Source organism: Paramisgurnus dabryanus, chromosome 4 (assembly GCF_030506205.2).
Source record: "Paramisgurnus dabryanus chromosome 4, PD_genome_1.1, whole genome shotgun sequence".
Taxonomy (NCBI): Eukaryota; Metazoa; Chordata; class Actinopteri; order Cypriniformes; family Cobitidae; genus Paramisgurnus; species Paramisgurnus dabryanus.
In genome coordinates, this window is record NC_133340.1 from 1,617,478 (window position 1) to 1,631,953 (window position 14,476).

General features: G+C 38.1%; 3 protein-coding genes across 5 annotated transcripts; 1 reads left to right on the forward strand and 2 right to left on the reverse strand.

Moving 5' to 3' along the window:
- Positions 1-130: 130 nt before the first annotated feature.
- LOC135785852 (RCC1 and BTB domain-containing protein 1-like) lies at positions 131-8,567 on the reverse strand. 3 transcript variants are annotated; one of them, XM_065295431.2, is made up of 12 exons: positions 8,437-8,567; positions 6,478-6,660; positions 6,248-6,398; positions 5,994-6,160; positions 5,410-5,568; positions 5,097-5,204; positions 3,410-3,552; positions 2,716-2,906; positions 2,436-2,562; positions 2,213-2,364; positions 1,441-1,571; positions 131-1,324 (listed from the first exon to the last, which is right to left on the reverse strand). In XM_065295431.2, exons 2-12 carry the CDS (start codon positions 6,601-6,603, stop codon positions 1,184-1,186), a joined length of 1,596 nt encoding a protein of 531 aa, XP_065151503.1. In that variant the 5' UTR covers positions 6,604-6,660; positions 8,437-8,567; the 3' UTR covers positions 131-1,183. The 3 variants fall into 3 exon arrangements, with proteins under 3 accessions (XP_065151503.1, XP_065151505.1, XP_065151502.1); XM_065295433.1 differs by lacking the exon at positions 8,437-8,567 and adding an exon at positions 8,331-8,349; XM_065295430.2 differs by lacking the exon at positions 8,437-8,567 and adding an exon at positions 7,111-8,286.
- LOC135786271 (ADP-ribosylation factor-like protein 11) lies at positions 7,760-10,487 on the forward strand. The gene is made up of 2 exons (XM_065295915.2): positions 7,760-7,788; positions 9,310-10,487. The coding sequence occupies exons 1-2, from the start codon at positions 7,760-7,762 to the stop codon at positions 9,974-9,976; spliced, it is 696 nt and encodes a 231-aa protein (XP_065151987.1). The 3' UTR covers positions 9,977-10,487.
- Positions 10,488-10,615: 128 nt separating this feature from the next.
- Positions 10,616-12,726, reverse strand: LOC135785851 (emopamil-binding protein-like). The gene is made up of 4 exons (XM_065295429.2): positions 12,349-12,726; positions 12,106-12,175; positions 11,510-11,648; positions 10,616-11,162 (listed from the first exon to the last, which is right to left on the reverse strand). Exons 1-4 carry the CDS (start codon positions 12,535-12,537, stop codon positions 10,931-10,933), a joined length of 630 nt encoding a protein of 209 aa, XP_065151501.1. The 5' UTR covers positions 12,538-12,726; the 3' UTR covers positions 10,616-10,930.
- Positions 12,727-14,476: the final 1,750 nt, after the last annotated feature.

The following is a 14,476-nucleotide window of genomic DNA, read 5'->3' on the forward strand; positions in this document are numbered from 1 at the left end:
ACTACATTTAAGATACACTTTAAATAACATTAAATATACTGCTAAAAGTGATAATACATATTTATAAATAATTCAGTAGCATATGTTTAAACAAATACTAATAAGTATCGATGCAACAAAATATGGGAACAAATTTATTTACCTTTTAAGTCTTTATTAACTTACAAGAGAAACTGTGGCACACTTTATGTGTGGGTTATCTTACAAAACTAATGCAAAAACTGTACAGTATGTACATATGACAAACAGAGTTATTGTTGTTTAATATCTAACAAAAAAGCAAACCATGTGTGTTAATATTATGAAATCTAAACGTTTCACAACCATCAATAAGGTGCTATGTAGGTATCTATACATCAGCAAACTCTTATATGAACAGCACAAAAAAACCTATTTAATAGTGCAACTAAAAATAATACTTTTTTTTTTTATTAAACATCAGACTGCTTATGTGTAATATTTTATATAGTTATAATACTCCACAGCTAAACCAGCTGTGATCCTAAACTAAACATTAGTAAACTGCTGTTGAAAGTGGTCTGAAACTACAGTGCCCATGTTGTAAGACCAACATTAAGCAAACAAAATAACATTTGAGGGGCAATGCCAATTAACTCATATAATGAATGCTTACCAGCCCCAGCCAACAACAACATATGAAATAAAAAAATCTATTTGTGACGCACCGCATCACATCACTGCAACAGAACAATATAATTTTGTATTACCCATGAAATGAGATAAAAGACAAACGAAAAGTCTGATTTTTAGTGGTGTATGTCTGAGTAATACAGTAACAAACTCCCTAAAATGTTATTATGCAAACACTACACCTGTTTACAACACTATAAAGTCTTTGGATAACATTACCTTTCCAAAGTTCCTTACTTTTCTTAAAAAGGTAGCACATTAAGATTAAACCAATTGGAGGAAGGTGCCCTGTATTGTGCCTGACAAGAACGCTACCCTTACTGACCCCCGTAAAGCTAATCAGTCTGTGAGGCACAAAGTGGTGCACTTTCCTCCATTGTACTAAGATTACCATGCACGTTTATCCGTCATTAAAGCCTTTAACTGTGGCAACAGAACTTGTGAGTAAATCTGGTGTAACAGCGCCCTCTAGCCGTAAAGGTGACTCAGATGGGTCACTTGGCTAATACGATGGCCATGTATGGCGTCTTAGTCAGTTCTTGAAGGCTCCGCAGCGGCTGGCTCTGCAGATGAAGGCCTTCAGCATGTTGCCGTCGACTTGCGAGAAGGCCGTTGTCTGCGTGACCGCAGTCAAGTGGTTGACACAGAATTTAAAACAGAACTCCTCTAGATCCTTCAGATAATGGGGGTGGAACATGTAAATGTGAATGAAAAATCAACAATAAAACATTCAATAGGCATTTGCTACACATTCTAGTAAGCCACGCCCCGAAAGTGATTTTGAGTTACCTCAGCATCATATTTGATGGCTGCAGACAGAAGCGAGAAAGCGTTCTCCACAGTGATGCCTCTTTTAATGATATGCTGACACAACTTCTTCAGCCTGTTTTCGCAGTACGACGTTGCCAAGTCAAGCAATCCTGTGAAAGATATCCAGATTGATCTATATTAGTATATGAAACATTAAAATATCGAACATAGTTCAGCCTTGTAACATTAGTGTTACCAAAAACAAAATGCAAAGAGTACTCGGCTCCCACTTAATTCACATTTTTTATGAGGTCCTATTTTAAAGGAAAACACCACCGTTTTTTTATATTTTACTATGTTCTTACCTCAACTTAGATTAATTAATACATACCTATCTTTATTTAATGCGCGCACTTAATCTTTGTACAGCGCTTCTTGACTGTGTTAGCATTTAGCCTAGCCCCATTCATTCCTAAGGATCCAAACAAAAGTTTTATTTGTGCCACCATACTTACTCGTGTAACTTCTCATGTTACAGTCTTTAATTAGGGAAAATATGAAAGTGTTTGATGGCTACTAAATTCATCCCTGTTTGGAGCCACAGGAATTAATGGGGCTAAGCTAAATGCTAACATATTCACGACGCGCTGTACATACAGTAGATTAAAAATGCACACGTTGAAAAAAGGTATGTATTAATTCGTCGGAGTTAAGGTAAGGTGTTTTCCTTTTAATACGTTTTTTTTTTTTATTACTTATTGATGTGTTTGTTGAAATATTTTGCAAATGTACCACTGCAAACTGAACCCACCAATGGCATCCTCGGGAGGAAGATCCACACTGTCAGTGTAGAGAAACTCAAGGAAAGCGCGGTAAACCGGGAACGAAAACTGCTCAATCTCAATTACTTCTTTCATATCTTCATTCCAGTGAGACTGGAACATGGATCTAAAGTGCTCGCACCTGCGATACAGAAGAAGTCATTTGATTGGGTGAGATCTCTGAACATGTCACTCTGAAAGAGCTAGACTCACCTGATTTTGAGGACAGCTTTGTGGACGTGGATGTACTTCCCGTCGATGCTGAATTTAAGGTCAGAGGTCTCTGGGTTGTCAAACTCTTTTTTAAGTGACTGGGCCACCGTGAGGAAATCATCATGCTCTGGTTATAACAAACACAGTGCGGTTACATAACAGCAGCGAGGTGTGTGCCTAGTTATTAGTTTACATGCATAAATTAGCAATCACATTTTGATTTATTACATAGTCAACATCAGCTAAAAAAAAACATTTATAGACGACAACATTGACTCACCCATGGTGAGCAGCCGCCACGTCACAGAGGGTGTGGCAAAGCATGCAAACACGTCATCCGTGCTGGTGAAGTGCGTGAGGTGCGGCAGTACGATAGGCTGTCCACGGCACTGCCCCCACATGTACACTTGACCGCTTTGGGTTTTCGCGGCAGAGGTGTGCGTGGAATGGCAGGCGGCGATTTCCACGATCCTGGTGGGGCAACAAATAGGTGGAGCAGTTACATCAGGAAGGCGGCATGGATTGGAAAAAAGAGACGGAAGTGTCGAAAGGAGAGGGTCAGAACCAAAGCCAAGATCTTATACGAGTCTTATTGTAGGAATTGTTATAGGTCATCCTTTGCACATTTAACCACAAACCAAAACCAAAAATAAAGTAACTGAAGGGAGGGGGAATGGTCAAGAAAACACTCAAAACAGGATGGCTTACAGGAAGCTCCCGCTACACCATCAGGAAACCTCTCTAGGATGCAACAATGGCACTGACAAATGCGCACGTCAACGTTGTGCATCTTTTGCAAACAAAAGCTCTCCGTGAGCATTTCTTCTCACAGGAAGAGTTTGCTTTTTTAAGTGAGCTGACAACCTTGACAACATTTTAAGGCATCATGTTGTGTTTGATGCGAAGGCTATTCCAAACAATAGGTAGTTATATGTTGCATATTTCTATAAGCTTTTATTAACAAACCCTCTTACCTTTCTTTCTCAGTCATGACCTGAACAGGGCTGAGCTGGTTGCTCTTGTTTCCAGTGCCCAGCTGGCCATATGCGTTTGCTCCCCACGCAAACAGCAGACCCTCATCTGTCAGTGCTAGAGAATGGGCGTAACCTGAGGCAATCTGAAGCAGAGAACACAGATCCATTTACTTAGCATCAATTTGTTCAGTGACATTATGCTAGCATGACAGTTAGTTCATAAACTCTTTCGCCGCCATTGACAAGTTAACTCGTCAGTTATGAGAAAACGCTTCCCTGCCAATGACGAGTATTTCCGGCTTTTCGCAATACCACTATTATCTTCCGCAACTTATGCAACCCGGATGTAATGCCTCACGTGCAAGTAAGAACTCATTGTACCACGTTTTGAGGATCACTCTGAATCTGATCTTTAACAAAAATTATCTCAGCTTTTTGCTAAACATTTTGTGTTTTTTTGAAGAAACCTATCCATATTTGAAAGGGGATTACCAGAGAACTAAGGTTTGTTTGAAAGCAAAGCTTCAGTTTTTTCATTTGATATATTGTATGTTTATATATTTAAAGAAAATGCATTCCAGAAAATGTTCATACTTTTGTGAAAATCATACAAATTCTGGCACTGGCTGGCAACTTTTTTAAATAAAAGCTGGTGGCAAAAGAGTTAATTGTTCACCCAAAAAAATGAAAATTATGTTATCATTTCCCACTCTCTTGCGGTTACAAACCTGTATAAATGTCTTTGTTCTGATGAACACAAAAGGAAGATATTTTGAGGAATGTTTCTAAACAAACCTATCAGAGACCCCATTGACTTCCATAGTATTTTTCCTTTCTACTACAGACGTCAATGGTGCTTCTGTTTCCTGCTTGATTACAAATATAATTCTTTTCGGGTGAACTATCCCTTTAACATCTTTATATATAATCTGTATTGTACTGAATTACACTGTATTGTATTTTGTTTTAAAGGAAAACACCACCGTTTTTCAATATTTTACTCTATTCTTACCTCAACTTAGCGGATTATTACATGCCTATCTTTATTAAATGCGTGCACTTTTAATCTTTGTACAGCGCATCGTGAATGTGTTAGCATTAAGCCTAGCCCCATTCCTTCATTAAATTCTAAATTAATCTCTGTTTGGATCCTAAGGAATGAATGGGGCTAGGCTAAATGCTAACACCTTCACAACGCACTGTACAAAGATTAAATGCAAGCATTGAAAAAAGACTGGCATGTATTAATTAGTCTAAGTTGAGATAAAAACATAGTAAAATATTGAAAACGGTGGTGTTATTAAATACTATTTTTACCTAATGTAATGCCCCATTACACTTTGCATAAATACATTTTCATATACATGAATACCAAAATTTGTGCTGGTTTACCGATAAGTATTGGCCTTTACTTCTGATTTCCTATTACAATTAGCTTTTGCTGTCTATATTTGTGTCCCTGCCTGTGAAAACCCAAATTCTTGTTAAATTCATTTTTGTCATTTACAGTTTCCTAAAATCATCCTTTGTAATGTAAAGATCATTCTTTAAAAAGTAAGCACGTGTCAAAGACTGAAATAAGTGAAATCAAACTTTGATGCTCCAAAATCTCACAATTAAATTATAACACTTTAGCCTGGTTTTTTTTACTGGGGTCACATTTTATCCCAGATTCTCCCGCTCATACCTGCAGCACACAGTGGTTTTGCAGAGCGGCTAAGCGACATGGTGTCAGCTGGTTCCCATTGTTGCCCAATCCCAGCTGGCCGTTTCCATTGTAACCCCACCCATAAACCTGAAACACATTTCACAAATAACATAATGCAACACAGCAAAGTTTGAGGAAAAAAGTATGATGCCAAAAAATACAGCACAAATGTCACACCTGCCCCAACCATCATACAATACACAATAAATACTCCGTCCCATGCAAAAGTGCCATTAGGATCGGTGCAATTACAAAAGACAATGAAGATATTAAAAAATTTTCCAGTTCTTACCTCACCATTATCTGCCACGGCTATAGAAGAGGTCTGTCCACAGGCTATACTGACCATCACTTTGTTCTGAAGACAGCTGGATACTTTGCGGGGCGTCGGCTGGTTGGCGGTGGATCCTGAACCCACCTGACCGCAATTGTTGTACCCCCATGCAAACACCTACAATGACCCATACTCTGTATTAACATTTAAGTAAGCCTACAGAATACTGAAAATGTAAAGGATGCTGAATTTACTACTAGAACATGGAGCGTCACGCAGTGTTAGGCCCGAGCTGATTTCGGTCACAGTAAGAACAAAAGCCCTCACAGCTTAGCAAACAAGGTCACATGCTATTCGATTAAAGATGCACGGCAAGGCTAAGCGGTTAACTCCACTTGCAAAAGACAGACTGTGGTGGTGTTCAAACCTAAATCCATCTAATACTCTTTAATATGTAACTTGCTGAAATGCATTTGAAAGATTCCTGTAGCTCACATGGTCCTGGTAACGCCAAGGCAGTGGGACTAAATCCTATGAAAGGCATGTCAAATGCATACATGTAAAGGTGTGTTAAACAAACAAAAACAGCTTCCATGTCTCACCTCACCGTCATGGGTCAAAGCTAAAGAGTGGTGAGAGCCACAGGAAATCTCTGTCACCCTCTTGTTCTGCAGGTTAGTTGACACCAGGACAGGTGACACACCTTGATTGGTTGTCCCATTGCCCAGCTGGCTGTACCCATTATGCCCCCATGCATACAACTCACCCTCTGCAAGGACAGGAAGTAACTTAAGTGAATAAAACATTAGAATAGCATACATTCTAATAATCCTATTCCTAATAAACACGCTTATACCTTCGGTTATCAGCAGAACGTGCGGTCCACTGCCGTAGCTCAGATTGACCACCTTCTTTCCGCTCAGAGAGTCCAGCTTTTTAGGGACAATTGAACTTTGACTGTCTCCAGTCCCGAGACAATTACTGCAGTTCACACCCAAAACATACACCTGTGCGAGAGAATGCAACTTATTAGCACACATATATATGCTGTTTTAAAAAAAAACACTGATGCTGTTGGCTGCTTACTTCATCATCATGGGTGATGTAGATGGCCTCATTTGCAGATGCCCCAAAGATGCAAGCCTGACGGATGGAGGCGAGCTCCTGCGCATCTAACAGGGTGAAGAGAGGCCACTTACTGATATCCACCATGGCAACAGATCTGCTGTTATTAGGCGAGTATTGAAAATGTACTTCCAGAGGTTCTGCCTATGAAACACATACAAAAGTCAGAGATGCTTGCCTATTAAGTTTTAAGCATACAAGAGATGCCACAGTGCCAGTCTTTGAAGGATTTAAAATAATTGGTAGTGAGGGACACACAATAGGATTGCTTTTGGCAATTTTAAAGAGCACCAATTTTCCGATTCACGATTTTACATTTCCGTTGGTGTGTAGGTGTGTATTAGTTAACTAGAGCCCGACTGATAAAGGATTTTGAAGACCGATACCGATACAAATGTTTGTTCATTTTAAAATCCAATATTCCGATATATTGGCCGATATAATTTTTATTTCAGAAACACGCAACAAAACATTAACAGATTTCCCTAACATTAGTTATTTGTAGTTATTTATGAGTTTTAACTAAAATAATATGATAATGCATTTTAAAAAGAAACTTTCTTTTATTTCTTTATTTTCTCATGACCAACTCACCATGAACTTACTTAACCGTTGTTCTCTCTGCCCGACTCGCTGCATCAGCAGGTTGCACGATGTGTGACGCGTTATACACGAGTGTTGCCAACAGGGAGGTTGCAGAATGCCCTCTGGTGGACAAACTATACAACGGCAACACTCATGACATGGTTGAAGGCTGTTTTGTCCGTTTTTTTTATATATTCATTTATCGGCTATTATGAAGGCCGATACCGATAGTTTAGAAAATGCCTAATATCGTACGATAATACAGGCCTGCCGATATATCGGTCAGGCTCTACTGTTAACGATATTCAAAAGGTACAAACCCCAAAGTAAACGATGATACCGTTATCGTTTCCAACGTAATTATTATTACTTTTTTGACTAAAACAAACACATGGATTGTAGGCATCAGTTTACTTCCTGGGATTGGTGATGTAGACAAGACCGACATTATCATAATTCCTTCCATTATCATAACTCACAGCCTGTAGGTTACCTCCTGTTAGCATTGCATTGTGAGCGAATCTTTCAAACATGGTAAGGAGTGCAACACTTCCGGCTATATCAGAGGTATTCAAGCCAATCACAATGTACAGATTAGCTGGCCAATCAGGAAAATCTATGAGTTTCAGCTTTTCAAATCAGTGCGTTTCAGGAAAATATGGAAATCTGGAGCGACAAAAATGTACGGTATGTGGAAAATAATGTTTTTAAGCATAAACCACGTGAACACCTCGTATTATACCAATAACGTTGTTTTTTCAGCAAAGAAATAGGTGCTCAAAATAGTTCAAAACAGTTCAAGTTTACTTTTCATTTGGCCACGAACCTAAAGATTAGAAATGAAGTGCATTTGGTAACTAAGATAATATTCAACAGTTTCAGTTTCAAGTAGCAGACCTCCAGGCTTAAAACAAAACACCAACATCTTAGTTTAAGTAACTCATATTAACTTCAACACAATTTAAAGCAACACAGTAAGGCTTTTGTGTGTAACCGTTACCGTAATGAATTAGTGAATGACAACCAGAAAACAGCTGTCCCCAAACAACCTCACTTCTGTCTTTCACTTTCGTTGTAACTTATTTATGTACGTTAGTCTATCGCTGTCAGTTAAAAAGCTGACCATGAATCAGTAACAATTGCGTAAGCTTAGACATTAAACGAAAGAAAGCAACTGATAGCTGTATCATGTGCACGTACGACTGTGTTTAAACGCATTTTCTGTTTACCTCACGTTACTGTATGCACACGCGCATAGCTCAGTTAGCGTGACAGCTACAGCATCACTGCAGTAGCGCAGAAGAAGTAGTTAAACCACATCGAGGTAACACCTACCTAGTAACTAGATGAGTGTAAGATCATGTACTCAGCATTAGATAAGCACGGATGTTTGGCATCCAGGGTTATTCTCAAGGAAGCGCGTTCACGTCAACGAGGAAACTACGGCACTTGTTTCCTGATCGCTGTGGTTGCTACGGCTACATGAACGATTTCGCGAATGTCCAATCGCAGGCTCATAATTTCTAGATTGACCAATAGATAACCAGCGGGGCGGGACTTAATATGAAAGCTATAAAATGACGAAAAACACTTATTACTTAGTATAAGAGATAATAATTAATGTTAAACAATTAAATTAATTAATTAAATTATTAATATTAAACAATTTAATAATACTATTTATAATACATACATTGTTTTGTTTTTATTTTGGGTACTTTAGAAGTAGCAAACAATATAGAGGAACAATAACAAATTCATTAAAAATAATGATTGCGCTAAATGGTCAGTTACGGTCCTACAAATGCACAACAATACACATCTTTTTCCACCAATGTCATTTTCACGCAAATATATATATACATAATAAAATGAATAAAATATACAAAAAAAATAGTTTTCTTCCTCCTATATTATATAAACACACGTTTTTCTTAAAACCGAGACCTTGCTTCTTTCATACACAGTTATATTTCTTATGGTAATATGTCAAAATTCTGTTTATTTATTTATCATTGCAAAAATTTATTACTTATGATTTGATTCTAATTAAATGCAATTTACCATAGTGACTTATTTACAATTCTAGAAAAGTCGGCCCGCAGGTGACGTAGATACACCTGTCATAAGAATGTGAACAAACTCGTCTGTCCCACGGTCATTCTGAAGTTAATAGTTTCAGCTACGCCTAGTTAGATAATTCGGTAGGTTACCTTGGTACTCCTGCTTTGCATACGATTCCCCACGAAAACAATCCCCCATACATCCTGGTGCCAGTCCAACCTCGACGAGATACAGTCAAGCATCGGTAACCTCTCGCAAATACAACAGGATTTATCAAACCAAGGGCATCGGTAGATCAAAACAGTTCCGTAAACTTCCCCAGGTTCTCCTGATGGGTCTGGACTCGGCTGGGAAATCCACTTTGTTGTTCAAACAGCAACGAGGAGTAGTGATGGAAACTTCGCCAACTCTGGGCTTCAATGTTGTAACAGTGGAACTGAACAAGAAAACGTCACTGACCGTATGGGACGTGGGCGGACAACGGTCCATGAGGCCCAATTGGAAATACTACCTTGAGGGATGCAAACTTCTTGTTTTCGTGGTGGACAGCAGTGACAGATCTAGGATGGATGAAGCTCAGAAAGCCCTTAAGAAGATTCTCAGTGATGAGCACTTGAAAGGAGTCCCTCTGTTAGTGCTGGCCAACAAAAAGGATCTCCCGAACTCCATGACTATCAGAGAGGTGTCTACATTGTTGGATCTGGACAGTTACACAGACCGGGTGTGGGAGATCCAAGCTTGTAGCGCCCTGCAGGGACTGGGTCTCCAACAAGCTTTTCTCTCTATAGCTAAACTATTAAAAAAGTCATGATAAGCTGTCAGATGAACTAGCTGGTATTGTCTAGCAAGGACACATGGCTAAAACATACCTGAATACATGACTTTGATTGCAAAGTCAACATGCTTGATCATGGCACGGTCATATTAAAACTAAGATGCAAAAGGTAAGATGATGGAAAAATAGGTGACACTAGGCCAGTTTGCTTTGACTGTAAACATGTGATAGGATTGAAGTATTGACACTGCAGTTTTGTTTATGCTTTACATATTGTAACTATTTATATGACTTGGTGTTCTTTACTGTAAACGTACTGTACTGTAACCTTCACTTTATGCCTTTGTGTGACGTCATGCAAACTCTAATGGCAGTGACACTGTGGCAAGCTAAAGTGATTGTGATATTGCTATATTGCATAAAACTGTTTATATGTTACTGTAGTGGAATTAAAATGCCAAAATTGCACAATAAATGTATTTTTAAAATCAAAATAATGCATAGGTTTCTGAGTTTGAACTATGTGATCATGACCCAAGCAAAGTGGTTGAATCCATTACACTGCTAACTTCAAAAGTAAATTGATAGAAACGTTGCTGAAATAGCACAGTATCAAGTTATGTGGAAGAAACAATATTTGATCTAATAATAAAAAGCAGTAAAAAAAATGATAAATGAATTGACATAGCCATTTATAAAAGAACAAGGTGTGGTTTCTATTATATTGGATTACTGAAAAAGCTATTCTGACAGACACCATTCACATGTTTAGTATAATAAGCCTTGAATGTACATAGTACAAGAAAGAGTATCCTGCTATGAGTTAGCAGTTCCATTGTTTCAAGTGTCTTGCCACCCCAATTATGGAAAAAGTACAACTTAACAACCATCTACTGGATACGCAATAAATGCATATACAACGGTCCAACTCCCTTGACTTTGAAAATTGAATTATAACAACAATTATATAGGTAAAAATTTTTGCGGATCTTATTTTTTCTTGTTGGGATGCATTCTTTTTAAATCCGATAAAGCGCTCCATGACTGCCAGAGGAGGAGTCCGGGCACCACCACCCAGATGCCGTTGAAGAACACCAGGTAGACCCACAGGTACAGCCAATTGCTGGTGTTCAGGTTAGGGCTGCCGATTAGCCAATCTGGACAGAAGGTCATCCAACCGCCATACAACTCGCACACACACAGAGTGATCTGAAGGAAGTGCCTGGTTAAGAAAGAAAATAAGTTTACACGGTCATTGACACTACCCTAATGGATATTCCACAATGCCATATGATGATTCTAGATATTTTATTGAAAAATGCTGAAAATGAGTTTTAAAATGGAAGATTGTAGAGTAGTGAATAGAAATATTTATTACATTAAAAATTAAACAGCTCAATTGTAATCATATTACTGTTGTTAAATCCTGTGAAAAACAGTTGAACACTCTCTTGTAAGTCACTTTGAATAAAACGTCTGCTAAATGAATAAATGTAAATGTTAGTAATAAATTCAAATAACTGGAAATTTGCTTGTTCAGAAATTCTCTGAATTCATTTCCAGTTTTACCTGTAGTGTTTGTCTTTAATAATGGCGTAGACTAGAAGCAGGGCCAAGGACCCATCCAAAACAACAGTCAGAAGCTCTAGAGATACTATTGTTGGGTCCGAGTACAACCAGCGTTCATCCGCCTTTCCATATTCTTTCCCTGTTGAGTATTTAAACCCCCAAAAGATGCATTACATACATAAAAGACAATACAGATCAATGTGGGGCTAAATCAACTCTGCCCCACCTTCCATCAAGGGATTGCTAATGGGTCTGCAAATGGATATGACCCATGGTGATGTGCGGATATGCGTAACACAACATTGCAGTTTTTTATAGCCATTTAAAATTATGATTTTATGAATGTCTCTTTCATCTACATTGGACTTTGTGACTTTTTTTTAGAAAATACTGCTGTGATTTAAAAAAAAAATAAAAAAATTAAAAATAAGAACATTACATAATTCTGTTGTTTTTCTACAACCAGTTAAGAGTTAATATTTTTGGAAAAATTAATGTTGCATGGAGACGATACCAATAAATACCACTTGGTGTCGTCTTATTATGGCCTCAGTCTCTCTTTCCAACTAAGCATTACGTATTTAAATCTTACTCACATAGCTCTGCAAGCATATTGTCAGAAGTTGCCACATTTCCAACCAGTGACATGTACACAAAGGGTCCTTCCTACAGGAAAAAAGGTAATTAAATGTAAGCATGTTGTAAGTAGCAAGAACATAAACGAATCATCAGAATCGCTGCATTCGACTTCACGCGTCTCGCGATACTTTGATGTCATATGATAACCGATCTGCGCAGCGCTTCGTGAAGTCAAACACACCTAGAATCTTTGCACTTACCAGAGTGAAGTGAACTATTGCATCGTAAAACAACCATACAAGGACCCATCTATCAGCAGTCGAACATTTCTTTCCCCATTTCTGCGATAGAACATATCCGACAGCAAACTGGCCCACGCACGCGAGGAGAGAATATACGGTTACTTTTGTGAAAAGTTCAGGTTCACGCAACTCGCCGGATTCTGTCATTATATACAATTTGACCCGTGTGTATGCATTCAGCAGTCGTTTATCTCAATGGTGAATTAGTGACAGCTTCAGGGTCCGCCCATCGTAACGGTGGAGCTTCGCACCCATTGGCTCGCGCGGCCCTCTCTCCACTTTTGACCGGTCCACGTCATAGATCAGTAAGTACAGTTTGGCGCCAGTTTTTATATACGCTGCATTTTCAACTCTTCAAAATTTGCTAGCAATATTTAACGTCATGTTAATGTGTACAATTTACCCTACTAAAAAGCTGGTTTTAAGGGGTTTTGGCCACTTTTTAGCTGATCAACTGGTCTGGAAGATCAGGTGACTCACAAACCAGCATGACCATGGCTGGAAGCTTGGCCTGCTTGTATAAGCTGGTGGACTGGTCTTAACTGGTTTAAGATGAAAGTCAATGGTTTAAGCTGGTCCCCCAGCATGGCAAAGCTGGTCAGTCTACTCTTCCAGCCTGGTAGGTTAGCTGGTCTTCCACCACTCACTTAGGCTGGTTTTATCAGTTTATTTCAGCAGGGAATGTTTCACAAGCGAAAGGAATACTTCACCCAAAATGAAAAATAATTTTTTCACCCTCATGCTATCCCAGATATTTATGATTTCCTCAGCTAAACAAAACTTTGTTTTTACAAAATATCTATGTACTTAGCCAATTTAAAATCTGCTAAGGGGTAATATAGGACATCTGTTTTGTTAAACAAAAACAGAATTTTCTATTAAATATCAAATAAGGATCACCCTAACATCTAGGGATGCACCGATACCTATACTGGTATCGGCCTCGATACCACATTTTCTAAAGTACTCGTTAAAAGTCCCCCGATACCAGGAATCGATACCACGGTCTGAGAAATGTCTATGTTTGAGCGGCATGTAAGGGGTTAATGCCTCTTGTGTTGTCCAAAGAGGCAGAGTTTACAACAAACTGGAAAACTAATCCCTTGTTTTTTGTTAAATTATATGACTAAAGCTGTTACCTGTAAATTTAAATCATGTTTTTTATTAAGTACTCGGTATCGGCAAGTACTGAAATGAAAGTACTCGTACTCCAAAAAAGTGGTATCGGTGCATCCCTACTAACATCTGTCAAAAATTTTGCCTGTATGTTGGATGGAATATTGGAACTAAAAACATTAAAATTACACACTTATGAACTTCAGTCACTTTACCAAATACTTGCTAAGAAATAATTATTATCCCAGGATAATGTTTTCAAATCCACATCATTTGAATAATCACAACATTTTTGTCCATCAAAAACTGGATGTTTTGACTATCAGTTATAACATTTTACTTACTTTATTATGACTCAACTTGTATACTTAAATGTTCTAATTTCTGTGTATGAATTCAATATTTGTCTTGATGGCTACATCTGGTGAAAATTTTGTGTCAATAGCCCAAAATCCCCTGGCCCTTACTGATAAAAATGCTGAGGTGTCAAATACTTCTTTTCCCCACTGTACATCCATTATAAAAGTAATCCAAATTACTCTGGTTAAATGTTTTCTGAAGCGAAATGATAGGATTGTGAGAAAATAGTTAATATTTTTAACATATTTTGCAAAAAAAGCAAAAAAGCATATCCTGGGATGTCATGAAAATGAGTAAATTACTGGAGAATTTATCTAGCACCAACTATTCCATTAAAGGGCACATACTATGCAATATCCAATTACAAGGTGTTTAGCCATAAATGTGTGTTGGCAGAGTGTGAACAAAACAACCCTACAATGAAAATAAAACGTTCTCCTTTATTTATCCCCATTAAACCAAAGCAGTCCCATTAGATATCCTGTTTTGATTCTCGTTAATGTGACATCACACTGATAAATCCCCACCCATAACCATTGACTAACTGGTTAATTTTACACAAAAGCTTTTCTTAATGTGTTTTTTAGCATATTGTAGCACTAATGAGGCC

Coding starts and splice junctions, on each gene's coding strand:
- LOC135785852 (XM_065295430.2), bottom strand. CDS start 7,155: ATGCAGCGAGTCGGGCAGAGAGAACAACGGTTAAGTAAGTTCATG. Junction 6,661..7,110: donor AACGGTTAAGTAAGTTCATG/GTGAGTTGGTCA, acceptor TGTGTTTCATAG/GCAGAACCTCTGGAAGTACA. Junction 2,365..2,435: donor AAAGCTGTCCTCAAAATCAG/GTGAGTCTAGCT, acceptor TCTGTATCGCAG/GTGCGAGCACTTTAGATCCA.
- LOC135786271 (XM_065295915.2), top strand. CDS start 7,760: ATGGAAATCTGGAGCGACAAAAATGTACG. Junction 7,789..9,309: donor TGGAGCGACAAAAATGTACG/GTATGTGGAAAA, acceptor ATAATTCGGTAG/GTTACCTTGGTACTCCTGCT.
- LOC135785851 (XM_065295429.2), bottom strand. CDS start 12,537: ATGACAGAATCCGGCGAGTTGCGTGAACCTGAACTTTTCACAAAAGTA. Junction 12,176..12,348: donor CAATAGTTCACTTCACTCTG/GTAAGTGCAAAG, acceptor TTTTTCCTGTAG/GAAGGACCCTTTGTGTACAT. Junction 11,163..11,509: donor ATTAAAGACAAACACTACAG/GTAAAACTGGAA, acceptor TTTCTTAACCAG/GCACTTCCTTCAGATCACTC.